This window comes from Anopheles cruzii, chromosome 2, assembly GCF_943734635.1.
Source record: "Anopheles cruzii chromosome 2, idAnoCruzAS_RS32_06, whole genome shotgun sequence".
Classification (NCBI taxonomy): domain Eukaryota; kingdom Metazoa; phylum Arthropoda; class Insecta; order Diptera; family Culicidae; genus Anopheles; species Anopheles cruzii.
This window is the reverse complement of record NC_069144.1, coordinates 14210203-14229384: the sequence shown is the minus strand read 5'-3', so window position 1 is coordinate 14229384 and position 19182 is coordinate 14210203. Positions and strand designations below refer to the sequence as shown.

Here is a 19182-nt window from a genome sequence, read left to right as displayed (position 1 = left end):
GTTCTAAGTCAGGCGATTCGATGTGTCCGTGCGACGTTCCTCTATCGTGTACACGGTGTTGCCGACGCGGAACAGTTCCGTGTGCGGGCGCAGAGTTGGTTCGTGCGTTCCGATGATGCCCGCCTCGATCGATTCACCGGTGCGGATCAATGTGGCCTGTGTGTCGAAGGAAAGGGGTCCCAAAATTGTGTAATGAATCCTGTGGTCTTTTCCCCACTTTTCTCGCTGATTACCTGATTGAGATTTCCGATGGCGAGCTGATGGCCGTCCAGCGTTTGTACCTGCGCGATCGAGAGCGAAGTCGTACCGTCGGCGTGTTCGTGCTGCGTGACGACGTGTTGCTGTCCGCTAGCCGCCGCCTGTTCGAGCTGTTGAGCCTGTGCCTGGGAAACGGTAACCGATATCGTGCCGTTCGTGTCGATCGTGGTCTGTCCCTGTTGTGCCTGCTGCTGGGCTTGCTGCTGCTGCTGTTGCTGCTGTGCCTGCTGTCCTGTGGGGTCACCACCGGTCGTTACCACCGTTACCGTTCCGTTATTGCCAGCGTTCGTTCCGTTTGCTCCGTTTGACTGGTTTGCATTTGCGCCTTGTCCTGAGAGGAGACAAAACAACATGGAGAAGGTCATCATTGCCCAGAGTCGTGACGGGGCAGTGCCGCGATGCCCATACCTTTCTTGTTCTTGCGAACACGCTCCTTTTTGACGCCCGGTTTTTTGAAGTGTCGCAGCTCGAGATGACGGCGCAGGTTGCGTGACTGTCTGATGACCGCCTGGCAGATGGGGCACGTGGCCGGCTGTTCCGATTGTGACTTGCTCTTGATCTCTGTTGGCGGGCGGAGGGGTACAAAAGTAATCCGATGAGCGATTTGAGGAACACCGGTCCGAGCACAACAACACTCGTAACTCACTGATTATGCCTTCCTTCGTGTCCACGGGTGTTCCGTCCGGGTTCGTTTCCTTTTTGATGTCCTTCACCACGGCAGCGGCGGCCGCGGCGGCGGTCACACCTTCCTCGGCGCTGTTAACAATGATCGTCTGAATTGTGCCGTCCTCATCCGTTTTCATGACCTTCGCGTTCTGGGCTCCTCCGGCGTTGCCAGCGGCCGCACCGGCGGCACCCTGGCCGACGCTCTTCTTGGTGCGCTGCTTGCGCTTACGGGTGGGCAAAAATTGGCTAATCACGTCCTTGGTCACTTCGTCCGACATCTGGTCCGGGGTGATCGTCTCGATAACCTGTGCCTGTACGGTTTGTGTCGGTGCGAGGGTCGTAATCAGATCTTCCGTCTGCAATGGGAGAAAGCGAAGAGTGGCCACCATGATCACAGCCACTCGGTGCGCGGGGTCTGGCCAATTTCGATGGCCAGAGTTCGAAACTCCGGTGGAAGTCTTTTATTTACTCACGCAAACATTGTTGCCCACGTCGATCACGGCCTTGACGTGGTTCTGGGGTACGAGCGTCGGGTGGAGCTGGATCGATGTGGTGTACGTCGTGTTGTCGTCCTTGTGCGAAACCGTCTGCGGGGCCAGTCCCTGGATGTTGAGACAGTGGGCCGCCTGCAGCAGCGACGGGAGCTGCGAATGGTCCACGCTCACCTCACCGCGGTACACGAACTCGAGCAGCGCCTCGAGATCGTTCGCATTCACGCCGGCCAGCATCACGACCGGATGCTTGCACGGTGTGTTCTGTGTATGTGTGTGTGTGTGTGCGTTGTTTTGTTTTGATGCCGCAGGTGCCACCCCGAGCGGGAGCACAATGAGCCGAAGGTTCAGAACCATAACAGAGCGCGGGAGAAAAGCGTGCAATCGAAGAGATAATCGTTGATGAGGTTGATGAGTCGGTGTCGTTCGCGTTATTCATCACAACAGAGCGCGTTGTGGATCGTGCGAATGATCCAAATCCGGAGAGCAAGATCGTGAGAGTGGAAGAGAGAGAAAGAGAGAGCAGTGTTAACAACTTTATTGATTACACAAAGTATGCTTTGAGCTACCGGTGGTTCGGGGCGCCACTCTCTGGCGTCCTTTCATGCCTTCTTCTTACACTCTTTTCTCTATCTTATACTTCTCGTCATTGCGCTTATCAGTCGGCATTGACGTGCCGCCTGCTATGTGTGGGTTCTACGTTGTGCAAAGGCTGGCTTTCCCGTACCACCCGTTCTACGTCCACTGCGCATGCTTCAGAAGTGCAACCCACTGTTGTCCTCCCAACCAGCCAACTGGGTCGTCCAGGGAAACATTCCAGAACTGCCAAAAGATAGCACAACAGTACAGAGCAAAAAAAATGCACCACCATTCACAAAACATCTCAGTGCATCCTTTTGCTCCGTTGGCGTCTCGGTGATGACCTCTCACGGTGCGCGATTTCCATGTGTGTAAAAAATCAAAACAGAGCAACCGCTGAACATGGCCAACACGGAGGAATATAATCATGTTGAGCGAGAGAATTCTATCTCCGACAAATCGACGGAGTTTGGGTTCAACTGTTTTGTGTTTTGTGCGGTCATTCTCGCGCGCGCTCGCCGTTTCTCGCCGAAAGTGATGACCACCACCACCGCCAATTGGGGAGTTGCGTGCGTTATTTTGCTCTCAATTTTATTCCTATCGCCTTTATTTGTGGCGCCACCATTCGTCCATCGTCGTTGGCGCGAAACGGTGAAAGAGTCCGCGCCGTGGATTGCTGAGTTGGAGATAGCGCGCGCGGAGCGACTCTCTACGAACTACGAACACGACACCGCGCTACCCACCATGCGCCCTCCTTGTTCCACCCGACTCGCTACTCCGCGTGGCCGCACACATCACCGCCAACGCGCGTTGCCTGCCTGTCGTATGGACGTGTGTGTGCATCTTGGATATATATAAATAGCACCCCCCACAAGTGGAACGAGATTCTTTACTTAATTTCCACCGAATTCGTCAACAGACGTTTCATTATTTTAAAAAGCAACGTTCAAACACCATTTGAGTTGTGTTTTGCATCCGAAAACAAAGCCCCTAAAGTGACGCGATTGACAATTCGCGCGCTCGCCGAAATAAATAAGAATTCCGTTCAAAATAGGATTTCTCTCATTCTCATTGAATGTCCAGTTTGGTGCTCTGCTGGCAGCACTGTCATTAGCACTGGAAGGCGACGCACTCTCTTTCTCTCTCATTCGGTCGGGCTGTTTCTTCTCAGTCCTCAAATTCAATCGTGCGAGAGATATTGACTCTGCCACGCCGCTCGTCACCTCCGTGGCTTCCCTCTCGCAGAGGTGCTACGTTGGACCGTCAAAAAACCACACACACGCACACACGTTCGAAGTCATTTCTACTTACAATGTTTGCGCTGCTGCCGACGACCGTAATAAGGTTTATTATTTGTAGGGGTGGAAACCATTCCCTCTCTCGTTTTCACCGTCCGCAGGCAAATGTAAAACGTCTCTTCCCTCTCCCTCTCTCTCTCTCGCGGACGCTGGCGCATGTTCTTCTGCGTCAAGTGACAGCAGGACCAACTTTCTCATGCACTTTTCGGTTTTCCTCATTCTCGCTACAAGCAGCAGGCCATGCTAAAAATATGTTTTCTCTCGCTCACCGCCAACATGAGAGATGTCCTATAACGCGCATTCTCTTCCCATTCATTCGCTCGCGCACACACACACACGCGCGCACACATCCTACATTCCTCGCTCTATATTTATAACTCAGCAGGCTTGGGAATCTCACTCTGCCTTCGAGTTGGGGTTGTAAAAATCAACGACTTTTGCCACCCACCCAGCAGTAGCACCCCCACCCGCATTTTCTTACCTTTAGCAGGTCCAACAGAAATGGGCTGGCGGCGCAGAGGACTATCTTGTGCGCCGGAAAGCTACGCCCACCGGCGGCCAGCGTAACATCGACCAGATCCCCATGGCACCGCAGCAGCTGAACCGCGGACACCAGCGAGGTTCCGTAGTCGCCCCACGTTAGGCTGTACAGTGAATTGATAGGGAGCGACATGCTCACCCCGTGTGTGTGTTGCTCACGCTCACCGAATTCGCTGCTCACTTTTGCTCACTGCTCCACGCGTACCAACGATTGTACCCCGTTTCGTGATGAGAAAGAGTTATGGCAATCTCTTGGCCTGTAAAAGTTGTCTTTCGGCTCACTCTGTTGGCTACTTTCACCGTATTCTTTCTCGCCTACTCGCTGGCGCTGACCCGTACACAACAATTATGCGATGCTATCGCGAGCGCCGCTTTGCATGCCTCCTTCTTTTTTCGCTCTTCGCACCTCACTCACTCACTAGTTTGCCTCGCGCTGCTCTTGCTTGGAGGATTTTTCTCTCACCGCTGCTCACTTTTCGCTCACGCAACTTCTCACCGCTACTTTGCTGCTGCTGCTGCTGCTGATGTTTTCATCCCTCTACTACGGGGATTACGATAAACTTCTATTCTGAAAGTTTAAAATATGGTTCTTCCGATATTTTTAAGAAACCACACACGAAGCGCGTTTACCACAGCCAAGCCCCGCCGTCCCCTAGGTTGGTTGCTTTACCGCCGCGAACTTCTCGCACTTAGCGGGCCAGGAAAAAACTTCACCAGAACCCGCGCGCGTATACACACAAACACACGGACGCGCACACCAGCACCGGACGGTCTCGCTCACTCGCTTACGCTCCAAGCGAAGTCGCTCTCGCTCGCTCTCCTCCGCTCAGGATTTTATGAGTGAGGTTAAAAAAACCACTGGTTTCTTCCGCTCTCTTCTAAACTCTTCTTCTTGGCACACACTCTACCACCACTACCGACTGCTGCTCCCGAGCGCAAACACCAAACGCGCTGTTGGCTGGCTGGTTGGTTTGGGAGAAGAATCTAAGCCCCTGACACTTGGAATCGCGCGAGACGACCGAAGCTCGGAAATCGACCAACTCGAACTAGGCTCACTCACCGTATGCGGGTTTCTCGCTCACCGATTGCTCTTTGCTCCGCGGTGCCGCGTTCTGCGCGCTGGTTGCGTGTGTGTGTGCTCTCAATCGGACGGTACGCACACTACGGCAAACGGGTACGACGAGTATAGAAGAGCTGTGCTCGCGCAATCCACTCTTCTCGTCGTACTCTTGCCGCTTCGCTCACTCGCTCCCGATGTGCTCGGCTCGCTTGGATCTCTCTTGCACCCGCTCGCACTTTCGGCCCACATAAACTCCGCACACACGCACGCTGCTGTCAAACCCGCGCGCGGACGTGGAACGGGAATGTTTCTCTGGTCGCCCCGTTGTCAACGGATGGGGGGATCGAATTCACAAAACCACCACGGTGACGACGGCGCAACGATCCAGCCAAAAGTAAAGGGGCAAAGTAGGCGCAATGCACTACCACCGCCGAGCCGCGCTTGCTCTAGCTTTTGCTGACGGCCAATGAAAACTTATTGGCGCCGCGCGAACAAGCTGTCGATCGGCGCACTTTCATTCACACAAAGGGGCAAACGGGGGATTTGCGTGTTCAATAGATCCACCGAACATGGCCACCGCGCCATCAACAATAACAAATGCCGTGCTCTCCACTAACCTCCACGGGAACACACTCCGTTCTCGAGAAGGTGGCGCTCGCCAAGATGGTTTGTTTGTTTTCAATTTTACACTATTTTCGCCGTTCTCACGCCGAGAAAAAGGCTGCTCCGCACAGTTTGAGGAACACACTCCCGGGATAGCGCGCGTTGGTCGAGAAACAACACTCGAAAATATCGCTCGAACTCTCGTCGAAGCTCCGGGCTGGGCTCTTTTTCTCTCGAGACAATTGCTCGCGTTCCTCCTCTCGATGCTCAGCAGGCAGAACCACCGGAATGTGTGTCGAGACTGGCCAGTTACGAGGAATCGGCCACTTGCGGCAGAGGCGCCAAAGTGTCCCTCCGAAAGAAATCTGGTGTTCCGGCTTCCGCCTACTACTGCCCGATGAAGAAGCCGACGGATACGCGACGCAGAATGCAGCAGAGCTCAGCGGAGTCGACAGTCTTCGCTTCGGCTGCCAATGGATACTCGGTGGTTTCAATTTTAGAATTCTACCGCCAAACCGTGTAGGAATGCGTCCATTTATTTGCCTTTGAAATGCACGTGTGAAACAAATGCTTGCTGCCCGATTTGATATGCGCGGCGAAACGATGAAATCGATCGAAAAGACTGTGCCGTGAAGAAGCAGGCTGACGGGACACACACGAAGTCCGCGGATCAAGAAGAAGAAGCGCGTGCGAGCAGGACAGAGTGAGATGGATTTCGTGTATTTGGCTACTAACCAGCGCCACCGAGCGAGAAAGAGCGAGCGAATGGTCTCGGAACGGTGGATGAAAAATGAAACGAAAAAATATGGGAGTTGGGTCGGTGGTCGTTTTCGGAAAAATAGTGACCGCACAGGCGCGCTTTTCAGCACATCCGAGCACCTAACCCAGGCCGAGAGAGAGAGGGAGAGAGATAAGGACCGACCAAACGTCGGAAAATTTACAATCGCCCCATTCGCCCCAACATGCATTTAACAATGTTTTTCGGATACCACCCCATAAGGTTTTTTCGTAGTTTTCACACATTCTACAAGTCGCTGGTGGCTTATTTGATGCTTTTATTACGAGCGCGGTGCCCCATGCACTTGCGATGCGTTTGGTTTGTACCGATTTGCGGAAGAAACACCGATAAGACTACGAAAACGGAAAACGGAAAACTGGAACAAAGTGTAACGAACGTAATTTACAAAAAATAATTATCATTACCAGCACGACGAGAGTGGAGGATTGCGAAAACGATGTAACCTAATGGCATAATGATAGAAAACGATGTTTTCCGAGTCCTTGTCACAAATCTTCTGCGCTACGGTTTAACTACTACACACCCGTATACCGGTACGACTTAAAATGAGAGCTTTTACGATCACCATGATCACACGGTCGCACTGGCAGCAGCAGCAGTAGCGGGTAGCAACAATGAATATATTAACACCTCTTCCGGCAATCGAGTTATTGCTATCCATCATCACATCTAAACCGTTCCGTTCCGTTGGGCGGATCCTCTTGTTCGCCTACTTGTGGTTGGTGATGTTGAAGTTCTGAGTAAAATCGTACTCGATTGTGGGAATTACGGTTTGGACAAACTTTAGGAAGATGATCAGATACATGTGCACTCCGAGTTCGCCGCCGCCCTCCTCTACGGTTTGGATGATTTTCTTCATAATATCAGCGTGTCTGCGGAAGGATGGGGAGCGATAAGATAGCCGGGACGTTTGTATTTCGCTCGCTCGTCTGCACTTACTTGCACGGATGCACCGAAGCCATATTTGGGCCGGGTAAATTCGGGTGCGATTCCATGGTGACGGTTTTCTTCGCATGGTCCTGGCTCACGTCTTCGTACATCTGCTCGACGGTCAGCAGCTTCCGGTTCTCATCGTACCCAACCACCCACAGACGGGGCGTTTGATAATACTTGTCGTAGCTAATGTGCAGATCGTACGTTCGCGTACGCACGACCGACTCACCTTCCGCCTCTAGCGTGGACACAGATGCTTCGGACGGTTTTTCATTCGGTGCCGGCAAAAGTGCATTCGACTGAGAAGAAGAATGGAGAACAAGCGTAAAGGTGGGCTAAAATAAATGCTCTCCGCTTCCAGTTGAAACTTACCGGATCGACGGTGTCGAGCAAACCGCTCTCCTCGAACTCATCCATATCGATGGCCGCTCCTTCATCATCATCCTCGCCACCATCTTCCTCGCCGTCTCCACCTTCTAGATTTCGCGGGTCATCCATGTCCGCCGCCAGCTCGTCCTCGATCCGTGAGCTATCCAGCTTCATTTCGCACACTTTTTCTTCCAACCCGGAATTTCCCGCTTCGTCCGGATTGTAGTGATGAGTCTCAACCCAGCCACCGTCCGCGTCGTTTACCTCGACCAAATTCTCCTCGCCGACGAACTCGATCTGTTTGCAGCGTCTTCGGCAGGGCACGTTGCGTGTGATGAGAAATTGTTTGTCTACGTTGGAGGGTGAGAGAGAAGAAACCCGAGAACCGTTATGCCACCCGTCCAACAAGCAGGTCGTACAATGTGTTTACCCTTTGGAAGGTAGGGTTTGATTTTGCTCTCGTCGCCTACAGCCCACGACCACGTAGGGCAGTGATGCACTAGATGGTCTCCGGCCGCTATGAATTCTTCCGGTGTGAGCACTCCCGTTTCACGGAACTTGGATTCCTGCAATGAAAGAAACCGTGCATCAGCCCGAACGCCGTGGTGAAGTTTTTGCGTGCCCCGCAACCAACCTTTAGAACGGGCGTTAAATATTCGGCCACACCAAGGGCCGTCCCTTTGACCGAATTTAGTACGCTTTGCATGGCTCTCGCTCGGGGGGCTTCCAATGATCTGTCCAATCAACCTCTAATAAGAACACAATGGGTCGGGGACGAAACTAACCACGAATGCCTCGGCAGACACAAACGAGGCACGAAGAAAATTGCACCGATGCAACTCTCAGACACGCCCGAAGACTGTCAAGGTCACACTAATCTTTCAGGCGATAAAAAGCCAATCACGGGATCGAAAGCGGGGTTTACGATGAATTAATCCTTTAGATTTTAGTGTGATATTTGCTTCAAAAACAATTCGTTTGTTCGCAATCGACGTTGACAGCTGAGGACGAATGATGAATCGCAGAACTTTGTTGTGGCTGCGCGCAGTCGGTGTGAGAGAGTGAGAGAGGAATGAATGAAAACAAACCAAATGTCGGCATAGTCGGTGTAGTGGCTTTTGAAATAAAAATACGTTAGCAGGCCGTGCTCATACGCGCTTCTTTACAATGAAAACAACCACCAGTTAACGGTAATATTCTTATTCCTTTATTTTCTGCTCTCATTATGACGATATTTATCTTTTTATTTCACTACTTCTTTTGTTTCCTACGTTTATTCTTCCAGTTTTATCCATCGTTTCGCTCCGTTTCGCTACGTTTTCTTATATAGTACACAATAAATATATATTTATCATGTAAATATGGTATTTTTACATAATGCATTGTTCTCGTTATCGGAGTGGAGGACATGTGAACTGAACAACACCACCTTAATCCCCAACAACAAACACCACCACCCATTTGAATGTGCGCGTGTTTCTGGGTTTCATGCTGCTCCCCGGCCGTATTATCCCACAGATTGGGGCGCTTGTGTCGTCCTTCTGTCGATAATTTATGTCTGCGGTTGATCGATTTCCTCTACTTTTCAACTGTGTTTTGTTTTCTTTTATTCATTTAACTATTACACTTTCATTGAACGCTTTTACACACATCTAATACGCATTTAGACCAATTTGCTTCGCTGAACCTGCTGCCACTTGCCAGTTTGTTTTTCCCATTTGTTGTTGTTTGGTTTTGCTCTTCTCCGTCTTAGCTTTGCTTATATGCTTTACTTTAGGATTTATTCCTCTTACTTTTACTTCTTCTAGCTGTCCGATCGCCACCGTGACGCGGGGGAATGGCTTTAGTTAGTGTTCATAGGCTTCTCTTTCGATGGATCCAGCTACCCTATTAAGACAGACCCCCGGTGTGTGTTGTGTGAGTGAGCAATGACCGAGTTTTGTTCAGGGATGACCCAGATACGCCTCGGATAACCCAGAGCAGAAAAGAGTGCGCACTTGCAGTGCGAGTAGATGTTCCAGACGAAGAAGTTCCAATTGGTTCTCGGTTTCGGGATATGTGATTTTTTGCAACTTTTGAAACATCTAGTCTCGCCTTTGGGAAAACATGCGTTACTTGTTACTCGTCTCTTTTCTACTGGTGTTTTGTTTTTATTACTGTCGAATTGTTTTAGGCCATCTCGCGTCCATTCCGCAAAGCAGACAGGCGGGGCCCAATCAGTTCGCTGATGATTGTATTCGAAACGCTGAAACGCTCAACTAAATTCGATTGCCAACCCCAACCTTCCTCGGTGGCCCTTCTCCTGGGCATCCTCTTCTCTCTGGCTGATTGCTCATCAAACTACAATATCTAGAATCGAACTTCTAGAGTTCCTAGAAGATTGAATTTAATTAAAAACTTGAATCGAACGCTGGAATGTTTACTAAAACAAAAGATCAGACTTCAAACGGGTAAGCAACACAGTAATTATCACATTCTACCAAAGCATCGACGTGTGATAAACTCATGATTTCCTTCCATTTGCAACCGTACTAATGAACCGATGACAAGCAGACGAGCAAAAGGCTGGCGACATAAACGGAGAGGCTAGTGTTTTTGCTTGGACAGCCTGTGTACTCCCTTCCTTCTCCTACATCCGGTGTGCCTTTGTTTTGTACAATTTATATACACGGCGCGAGAAGAAATATAACAGTTACACGGGTGTTCTTAATGTAAACGATTGAAAAGGTTAATCGTCGAAGATCAAGTCAAGATCAGTCAATTTAATGGGACAAGATTTGTTGGGATTGAACCAAATTCGTTACAATAATTCATAAGCAAACGACATATTTGTTGTAGTAACAAATATATTAACTTAAGTGTTTACATCGGATGCTATGCGTGATATGAAATCACCACCACTCGGCGCGGAGAGACTGGAAACCACTTTTTAACTTACAATCACAGTGTTGTAAATAATTTCAAAAAAGTACGTTGCTGGGTGCAGGTTTTTGCGACCGACGAACGAGGGGACGAGCAAATCATGCGGGAGGACGTAAAATACGTGTTTGACCATTCTCACACCGACTTGCTTTTTGCTTAATAACAGTTTTTCGGTCCTCGTCTCTGGCGGTTGCTTCTAGTCTGATGAATCGGGGTATCCGTTAAAGCGTTTCCTCGCAGGAATTAGGAATTAGGCTGCGGCTTTTATAACAATTTCACTTGCTTGCTTGGTTGTGGTGTGTATGCCTTGCGCACTTATGCTACACTATCGTACGGTGGTGGCGAACTGAACGCGATCGGTTGCACATTGTTGACCAGTGTCGAGTTCTGTTTGGTGGTGGGACCACCGCCCAGTCCGCCAGTGGATGCCATTCCACCGCCCCGCTGCTCAGCGGACGAGCTGGTTCCCGCCGATGCTGCTGCTGCCGCCGCTCGCATGCTGTCTAACGACGCTCTGGCCAGGGGACAACGACGATCAAAACATGAAGCACAGAACAGAAAGCGAAAGAACGTGCAAACAACAAAATGACGAAAAGAAAAGCAAAAGAAGAAAGTTAGAAAATCAGAATGAAGTCCATACCGTGGCTAACTCTACGTAAGCTACTTAAAAGTACCGATACTAATAATATGTACTATGTACACGCATCATGAAACTATTCGGTTAGTAATTGCGATGGACACTAAGAAATGTTAGTCAAAATTAAGTTAAAGAAAAGGGGCAAACAACGCTACACAAATAACCACCGTTTTGACCCGGCCAAAATTGCCACGTGATAGTAAAGCGTACGCAAAATAATGCATGAAGTCGTAATGAACGAACGAATAACACTGCAGAAAAAAACATGAAAAACCCATTCCGACAGATTGAACGCACGGACGGTCAGTTCACATACGAGTTATTTTCTAACAGGACAATGGCAACCGTGCTGGCTAATTGCATCATGTTTGAGATGAAATCGTTTTCTACTCTCTTTTTAATAAATCGATCGAACCGCAGTGACATTTTTCATTTCGTCGTAACAATGCGCGCCACCCTACTCTGTCCGCTTCGAGCCTTTTGAGCTAGAGGTGCAGATTGGTTCCAAACTCCCCGGGACAATCGGACCTTAGTTTGCCTATTTCCTTCTTCTTTGGTGGGTTATGTTAGTGGACAGTACGGCATCAGGTTGGACTTTTTCCTCCAATGGTGGATTGAATGGATTGTTTGTTTGGTTTGGTTTCCTCACGTTACGTTCTTCTTCTCTTCCATTGTTCCTTGTTTTGCTTCCTATTAATGGTGAACGTTATTTATTTACGGTTTAGCGAGACTATCAGCTGCTATGTGTGTTATGGGAGTCTTGTGAGTTTCTGCTACTTCCGCACAGATAGTTTGTGTGTCTGTGCTGTGAGATGTGAGTGGAGTGAATGTTCTTGAATGTTAGGTGACATGTGACGCACTTTAGCCTGGCGGATCTTCAGTTTAACGTTAGAAACTAATGCGGAGAGGTATTTCATAAGACTATACTCGTTCTCCCTCATTTTTCCCGTTAACATTTAACATATTCAAGAGCGTTGCACCAACCGCAAGTCGATGCGCGACCACAACGAGGACAATCAAACTAAAAGAAACGATTACGTATGGAACACATTAAACCACATTTTGATTTTGTTTATAAGACGACCAATTATTCCCCTTTTGTTGCCGATTACTGTTTGCCATTGGACTACAACCTAACAGCAAAAAGGGCAAACATAAAATAAAACCATCTAACCTGTTCCGAGGCCACATCAACGATTACGCCCCTATCGACGGTCGTCTAAAATGCGACCATCTCGTTATTGCTAGGAAGTGCACACATGGCTGGGTGCGACAGGTGAGTGTATGGTGCATGTTGTGGGTTAAGTTTGACTTTGCACAGATTCAGTCGGATTAGTATAGAGGAGGGATACGCCGGCCAAGAGAGTCAATCATTTTCTCTCGAGCATCCTAAAACCTACCCTCGAAGCCGACCAGACACACGTCAGCGCGTCGATTATACTGGGAATGTCGTGTGGTTTTTGGGGCTCTTTAGAGTATCCTGACCCGACGAGTTCCTTTACGACGAACTCCACGGATTGTTTTGTACATGTTCTTCTGCGCGATTGTGTGTTTCATGCCAAACGGGAGAGGGAGCTTTTCAGTAAGCATCGAGGGTTTCGTTTCGATTCTCACTTCTCGCCTGTTTACTGCTACGTGGACTGTACGGCAACGGAGACGGGCTGGGTGGTCAGCTAATCGAGCGCACAATGATACGTTGGGGGGCAATTTGTCGCGGGTGTGATTGAAGGCGGGACACATTAGTAGCGATAGTAGTAGCAGTAGTAGTAATAGTGGTTCTAATGTTAGAGCGGATTTTGATAGTGGAACAATTTATGTGGGACGCCATACGTCGGGATCCTCCATGAGGGTAGAGTGTTGGTCCGTGGACGGTACGCCTTGTACCGGGGACATCGCGTTCGGTGAAGCCATTGCTGCCATATCCTCGCGCGATCCTCTGCGTGGTGACAGCCCGTAGGTGTGATTGTGAATTTGTTTACAATGAATTTGGTTAAATGAAATTTCACAGCAATATGATAGCGGTAGCAGTAGTAGTAGCAGCATGATAGCGTTTGTTAGTAGAAGTGGTCATGTAGTTCCCGTTTGTGAGGCACATTTGGAAGACAAAAAAATAACAACAAACACAGTTAAGGTTATGCTTCACAATTTCAAACCCATCAGAGTACAGCCGTTATGGAAAGACTGCCACAAATGAAAGTATTTACAGTTCACACACATTTGCTGATGAACAATGGTCCTTACTCCAGATATGCAGAGAGAAATTGCTTAGTCGTTAATTCGCATTGCATGCGTTACTTACTTTTTGCCAAGCGCCATCATTCCGTACAGCATGCCAGTGATAAAGATAAGACCACAGCCGAAGAGACTGCCAAGCCCCAAGCACATGATAACTGGTGGAATTGCAATCCTAGAACAAGAAGCAAACAAAACGCAATGAATATTTGCGCAAACATTTCGCTGAAACTGACGCCCGATACTAACAAGCAGTAGAGTGCAGCGCGGTTCCAGTATGGCCTCTGGTCCGCCTTTTCGGCTGCCTGCTGTACGAAATCGATAAAGATGAAGCAAAACGGTGCTTCTATCGCCAGCACTATGAACCCGGCCAGTATCTGGAGGATGCCACCGACGAGGCATCCGACGTCACCGAGCAGGATGCCGATGCAATTGTACAGCCCGAAAAGAACGGCAACTGAAAATTTATTTAAGGAAAAGATTATGAGAAGATGTCAAAGTAATTATAAGACTAAAACAAAACTCTCGTCGGTCTCGTGTTGTCATTTTGCGTCGTACGTTTAAACCCTATCTCGCATCCCCGTGATATATCCAACAAGTCTTAAGTAGGCCTTGCACCTTAGGTTGCATTGCAACAGCGCGCAATGTTGTTATCAACAAAGGCGCCTATGGAGAAACTGTACCGTTCTTAGCAGTGCGTTGCGAATGCTAAGCATTGAAACGATTAATAAAATAATGAATTAAGGCAAGATTTTAGTATTGCCATTGTAAAGGATCTTAGATTTTCCGTATTGTCATTATTCGTGACAGCTCCGTTCATCTCCCGTTTTCGCGAGCTCTGGAGAGAAAGATTTCCCTGAGCTAAATCCTTGATCCTGATTCCTTTCCTTTCGGCATCATCACGTAACGGTACAATGTATTCGTTACATAATAACCTTCGGCAAAGGTGGCTCCAGGAGGCCAGGATACCCACAAACAAAAACCCACCCCGAGCGCGTGAGAAAAAGGATAACACACTCTGGCTGGGCACACACTTGTAGCGGTTCGCAATTCCGTTACTCGTACGCTCTTTCTCTCCGGCTCGAAACGATTCTCTTCATTCCACTCGTGCGCTCTCTTTACCGTTGCCTTTTTTCCGAGACACGCGCGTTCACTTTCTTCTCGTGGTTTGCTGCGATTGACTTTTTCGTTTTTCCTTACCCACGAAAAGAAAAACCAACGCTAGGCGACGAAGCAAACTCTGGAATATAATCCATTTTTTCCTCTTCACTCCACACGAATCCAAACACCGCGCACGCAAGCGATCGAACGGAACGGGGTTCACGGTTGTTGGCTACTCGTTAATGATTCATTATTGTTTCGAATAAATCGCACTTTGAAGGCTTCTGAGCCGACGGACGTTAAAAACCACTATCACTGGCTGTTAGAAAAATCTATTCCGTCTGTCCAGGCCATGGAAAACTGTCGCTAATTTGGCGTCCTGAACGGTTTCCTGTTATCTCGCTTATCAGTACAACAGCGGAGATGATTCATTCTGAGCCTAGCCACCACTTCGTTCACATAATTGTAAATCATCGTGTCAACGCCAACAAAAATAACACTAAAACTTTGGACGACTTTCATTTGGGTCTCGAGACCCTCCCACCGCACCGAATCGATCGATAAATCTACTCACAGAATCCACCGACGATGCCAGCCGCACGTCCACCATACTTCAGATGCCACGGCACATCATCCCGCGGTATATTATCCTGGTTGGGGCGGGCCATCAATCCCGCTAATCTTTCGGCGAACGACTAAAAGAAACGAACCGACAAAAGTTGAAATAAAAAAGAAAGTTTTATCACCGCCTCCCGTGCTTCGGTAGTGCTTTCGTTTCGAGTTCATTGATTTGCCATAGCCAACTTACCATTTTTTATAATTTATATTTTACACCTCTATGAAGAACACTGTGAATCCGCTCCGAATCGAGACGCTGCTGACACTTTTTCACGGATCGAAACAAACGAAACGCACCAGGATTGTTCTCACCAGCTGCTGGATTGCTGCACTGGGGAAGCGATAATACGATGGGGCTAATCCTTGTGCACTGGAGAATTCGGTCGGAAATGTGTAAGAATCGTCTTATCGACCACTAAATTTGCTCTCTTCCCGCGCGCGCCGCACCGACTCAATCCCTTCGTTCGTTTGCAGCAGCGGTCGTGTCCGTTTTTCTTCTTTTTCTTCTTCTTCGAAAAAGATGACAAGCCAAACGCTTTGGATGCTGTGTTTATAGTGGCGAGTTCAATCACGTATTCACCGTCTTTTTAAACTGAACTGAGCCAGTTTCACTCCGACGCATTGGATCATTAGGGTCACAAGCAAGTTTTTCCAAAAAGGTTCTCAGCCACCGTTCTTTGCCACCGAATAACAACTTTTACTGGAGGTGCAAACACTCTGAATTTTGAGTCTATTTGTTTGAACCGGTATGTCGGTATGTAATCGATACCGGTTCTGTCAAAGAGGAATCCGAAGAAACTTTCAATTAAACGTTAACCTTCATGATTTTAAAACCAAATTGAACAAGGAAAATATTCGTTTCACTGAATACCAACAATTGTGAAAATACAATCAGTTTTCCACTATTTTGTCCCTCCTGCCAATTCTGCTTCGGGGAACAGTTTCACCCTGTATGTGGAGCTGTCAGTCCGACCGGTAGTCGACATTGAGTCGACAAATTTTGTTGCAACAAAAGAAAATTGTCAACAAACAAAATGTCGAACGATTCGAGTTTAGCGGGAAAAATATTGCTTTACGATTCCAAAGTGTGTCGATTGTGTGGCGAAGAGAATGTAAGTGGACTCCCATTGTTTCGCAGTGAAGGAAAGAAAGATTGCGAACTTAGTCAGCTGATCAACCGATACTTGCCCTTGAAGGTAAGTGCGCTGCGACCGCGGAATCGACAGAAGAATTTCAAGGATTTTTGCGCTCATCGTAGGTTCACGACGATGGTATTTCTCCGCGGTGGATTTGTCCCGGCTGCCACATTCAGCTCGACTCGACGGCTCAGTTTTTCGAGATGATAATCAAAGGCCAGCAGTTGGTGGAAGCGTTGCTGTTCCAGGAAATCGAATGGGAAGAACAACAAAAAAGCAGTAAAAGCAGTGCCGCCGTGGAGGATTTGGGACCACTGTACGACACACTCGATCAGGCAAAGTGGAACGAATTGTTCGAGAAAGCAGAAATGGCTCCAACCGGCTCCGGGACCGATCTCATGCCAATCGAACTGCACGAGCTAGAAGACTTACTTAAACCCGACCCGAACACCAAAGAACATGACGATTTGGTTCCAGCAACGGAAGAGCCGATGGCGCCTAGTGAGGTGGATACGGAGAAAGACTGGATTGTTAAGTCGGACATGTCGAAAACGAATGGCCGATTGATTGGGTTCGTGCAAAATCGCAACGCAACCGACATCGGTAGCCTTGTGGTGGTGGCGCGCACTGAAGGCTCGAAGCGGACGCAGGCACAGTTTGTGTGTGACATTTGTAGCAAACTTTTTCCCCAAGAACTGCAGTACCTAAGGCACCGGAAAATGCACAGCATTCTGTTCGAGTGTTTCGACTGTCTGCTCAAGTTCGGCACAAGCGACAAACTCGAAATACATCAGCAGGAAACGTCGCACCACGGGCGAGGGATGGTCGAAGGTCTGCAGTTTTCCGACGAAAAACAGACCACGACCGCAAGGAAGGCCGCACAAGAACGACAACCCACTAAGGCAGACAGGGATCAGTACGCTTGTGATAGCTGTGATAATACGTTCACCGAACTGACCACCGTCCTGAAGCACGAGAAAACGGTTCACGCAGGTGCGGGCCGCACGTACGTTTGCAGTGCTTGCGGTAAATCGTTTCGCGAGAAAAATCTCCTGAAACGCCACCAAAACACGCACACCGAAGGTCGGCCACATCGGTGCGAAGTGTGCGAAGCGGCGTTTAAAACGCGCTCAACCCTCGCGAAACACGCTCAATCGCACACCGCCACGAAGCGCTTCCCGTGTACGATCTGCGATCAGCAGTTTCGCTACAAAACCAGCTTGAAGCAGCACCTCAACTGGCACCAGGGCGTGAAGCCGTTCGAGTGCCAGTTCTGCCAGAAACGGTTCTCTCAACGGGGCAACATGAAGGAGCACCTTCGAGTACACTCGGGCGACAAGCCGTTCTCGTGTGGTATCTGCGACGCCCACTTCACGACCAGCTCGCAGCAGCGTCTGCACATGATGCGTCACGGTAACCTCCGTCCGTACGGCTGTGAGCTGTGCAGCAAAACGTTCGTAGCTCTCGACGCGTTCAAAACGCACATGCGACGTCATCTGAACGAGAAGCCATTCGCGTGCGACGATTGCCCAAGTTCCTTCGCCGAGCGGTGGGCCTTGCGAAAGCACCTTCGAACACATACGCGCGAGAAACCGTACGCCTGCAAGCACTGCGAGAAGACATTTTCCGATTTGTCCAACATGACGCGCCACACAACGAACATTCATGGACGGGACCGAAACCTTGCCGAAGGAAGTGAAGCCGGAGAGCCAACGGGAACCATTGAATGGAAAGCAGTTGCCCAGGATACGGACGCAATCGACGACGAATCCGACGCGAATCCACTACGTGCTACTCCTCTTTCCGAAGTGGGAATGCTTGGCCTCGACGCGGTTTATTTGAGCGAACACTAAGGGCAGAGTTACTCCCCGGAGTAAGGTAGGAACTCAACAACCCTATGTTAGGGCCGGGTCACCGGAGCGCGGATCAGAGCACGACAGAGCAGATATCCTTTCGAAGGCGGTTTAGGCCGTGGTTTCTTTTCCTATACTTTTTCGTAACTTTCCCGTATTTCTCATATTGAAAGGCCAGCAGCAACAGCTAAATAAAGTCAAGAGGTGTCCTTTACAGAAACCGTCTTCACGAAAGCGCCACGAACATAACGCCCAGTCTCGTGAAATGTGATGCTTTACTTTTCCAATGAACTCCATTTCCACGGGACCACCATTCGAGCGGACCGCCCGGCGGTGATTAGAACGAATGTCTCATTATGTAAATATACCCGTTTCTTACTCTGAAGAGAAAACTTGGAAACTAGATTTCCCATACGACGGCCCAGTTATCGGGCTGGGTGAAAGCGAACATGAAACCGGCTGGTCTAGTCGAGTGACAAAAAGTAAAGGACTAAACGAAGATACTGTCCCTGCTCGGGGTTCTTGAAACATGATTCCGAGTTCAAGAGCGCGAGGTCGGTATTTGGCATTGGTGGCTCATTATCCTCGTTTTTCGCTCGCCGTTTTCACGAGCACGTTGATGACGAAGGTTCCGATATTCGACCTCTTCGGGAATGCAAACCTTCGGCGGGGTTCGGAGAAGGACAGACTGTGTGCTAATGCTGCTGGTGCATCGAGATATGGGTTATGAAGCCCGAGGCTAGAGTCACATTAGGTGGCCCAATACTATAAATCGAATGGGTGGTAGATAAAAAGTTACAGGTTTTTGTGGTGGTTTGGTTCCACCGCCGCAATTAGTTACCATTGTAGTACAAATCGCAGGAGAAGAAGTGCAGGGTCAGCCCACCCACCGGTCCGGAGCATTCCGGACACCAAGTTTAATCGAATCATCCGTACCGTTTTCTGTAACTCATTAGTGCATCTGTGTGTGTGTTCCCAAAAAAGTGGGGAAGCGATTAAATAAATTACTTCACCAAACCTACACCCCAATCTGGTGGCAATCGCCGTGTCGTTACTTTCGTTTTTATTGAGCAATCCGCCTGCCGTT

The 19182-nt window shown here is 49.1% G+C and overlaps 4 protein-coding genes across 6 annotated transcripts; 1 reads left to right on the top strand and 3 right to left on the bottom strand.

Moving 5' to 3' along the window:
• Nucleotides 1-3: 3 nt before the first annotated feature.
• Nucleotides 4-4007, bottom strand: LOC128278153 (transcription factor GAGA). The gene is made up of 6 exons (XM_053016822.1): nucleotides 3774-4007; nucleotides 1398-1679; nucleotides 905-1280; nucleotides 667-819; nucleotides 234-589; nucleotides 4-156 (listed from the first exon to the last, which is right to left on the bottom strand). The coding sequence occupies exons 1-6, from the start codon at nucleotides 3963-3965 to the stop codon at nucleotides 4-6; spliced, it is 1512 nt and encodes a 503-aa protein (XP_052872782.1). The 5' UTR covers nucleotides 3966-4007.
• A 2528-nt stretch (nucleotides 4008-6535) lies between these two features.
• LOC128277391 (ubiquitin-like-conjugating enzyme ATG3) lies at nucleotides 6536-8583 on the bottom strand. Its single transcript, XM_053015843.1, has 5 exons — nucleotides 8231-8583; nucleotides 8027-8162; nucleotides 7600-7946; nucleotides 7234-7526; nucleotides 6536-7166 (listed from the first exon to the last, which is right to left on the bottom strand). The coding sequence occupies exons 1-5, from the start codon at nucleotides 8300-8302 to the stop codon at nucleotides 7004-7006; spliced, it is 1011 nt and encodes a 336-aa protein (XP_052871803.1). The 5' UTR covers nucleotides 8303-8583; the 3' UTR covers nucleotides 6536-7003.
• Nucleotides 8584-8790: 207 nt separating this feature from the next.
• On the bottom strand, nucleotides 8791-15575 carry LOC128269121 (calcium channel flower). 3 transcript variants are annotated; one of them, XM_053006490.1, is made up of 6 exons: nucleotides 15297-15575; nucleotides 15063-15183; nucleotides 13637-13844; nucleotides 13455-13562; nucleotides 12986-13091; nucleotides 10841-11032 (listed from the first exon to the last, which is right to left on the bottom strand). In XM_053006490.1, the coding sequence occupies exons 1-6, from the start codon at nucleotides 15297-15299 to the stop codon at nucleotides 10967-10969; spliced, it is 612 nt and encodes a 203-aa protein (XP_052862450.1). In that variant the 5' UTR covers nucleotides 15300-15575; the 3' UTR covers nucleotides 10841-10966. The 3 variants fall into 3 exon arrangements, with proteins under 3 accessions (XP_052862449.1, XP_052862451.1, XP_052862450.1); XM_053006489.1 differs by lacking the exon at nucleotides 12986-13091 and having other exon boundaries at nucleotides 8791-11032; XM_053006491.1 differs by lacking the exons at nucleotides 10841-11032; nucleotides 12986-13091 and adding an exon at nucleotides 8791-9968.
• LOC128278497 (zinc finger protein ZFP2-like) lies at nucleotides 15457-19061 on the top strand. Its single transcript, XM_053017228.1, has 4 exons — nucleotides 15457-15499; nucleotides 16097-16302; nucleotides 16365-18120; nucleotides 18933-19061. The coding sequence occupies exons 1-3, from the start codon at nucleotides 15457-15459 to the stop codon at nucleotides 18093-18095; spliced, it is 1980 nt and encodes a 659-aa protein (XP_052873188.1). The 3' UTR covers nucleotides 18096-18120; nucleotides 18933-19061.
• The last annotated feature ends 121 nt before the right edge of the window (nucleotides 19062-19182 follow it).

Bases quoted from the DNA above. Each gene is read 5' to 3' on its own strand.
- LOC128278153 (XM_053016822.1), bottom strand. From the start codon at position 3,965: ATGTCGCTCCCTATCAATTCACTGTACAGCCTAACGTGGGGCGACTAC. The intron at 820-904 runs GTGAGTTACGAG...GCCCGCCAACAG, and splicing joins CACGAAGGAAGGCATAATCA to AGATCAAGAGCAAGTCACAA. The intron at 157-233 runs GTAATCAGCGAG...TTCGACACACAG, and splicing joins CCATCGGAAATCTCAATCAG to GCCACATTGATCCGCACCGG.
- LOC128277391 (XM_053015843.1), bottom strand. From the start codon at position 8,302: ATGCAAAGCGTACTAAATTCGGTCAAAGGGACGGCCCTTGGTGTGGCC. The intron at 7,947-8,026 runs GTAAACACATTG...CCTCCAACGTAG, and splicing joins CAAACCCTACCTTCCAAAGG to ACAAACAATTTCTCATCACA. The intron at 7,167-7,233 runs GTAAGTGCAGAC...ATCCTTCCGCAG, and splicing joins GCTTCGGTGCATCCGTGCAA to ACACGCTGATATTATGAAGA.
- LOC128269121 (XM_053006489.1), bottom strand. The intron at 13,563-13,636 runs GTTAGTATCGGG...TTCTTGTTCTAG, and splicing joins CGCGCTGCACTCTACTGCTT to GATTGCAATTCCACCAGTTA. The intron at 11,033-13,454 runs GTAAGTAACGCA...TCCCCTGGCCAG, and splicing joins ATGATGGCGCTTGGCAAAAA to AGCGTCGTTAGACAGCATGC.
- LOC128278497 (XM_053017228.1), top strand. From the start codon at position 15,457: ATGGGGCTAATCCTTGTGCACTGGAGAATTCGGTCGGAAATGT. The intron at 15,500-16,096 runs GTAAGAATCGTC...GTCGACATTGAG, and splicing joins GAGAATTCGGTCGGAAATGT to TCGACAAATTTTGTTGCAAC. The intron at 16,303-16,364 runs GTAAGTGCGCTG...CGCTCATCGTAG, and splicing joins ACCGATACTTGCCCTTGAAG to GTTCACGACGATGGTATTTC.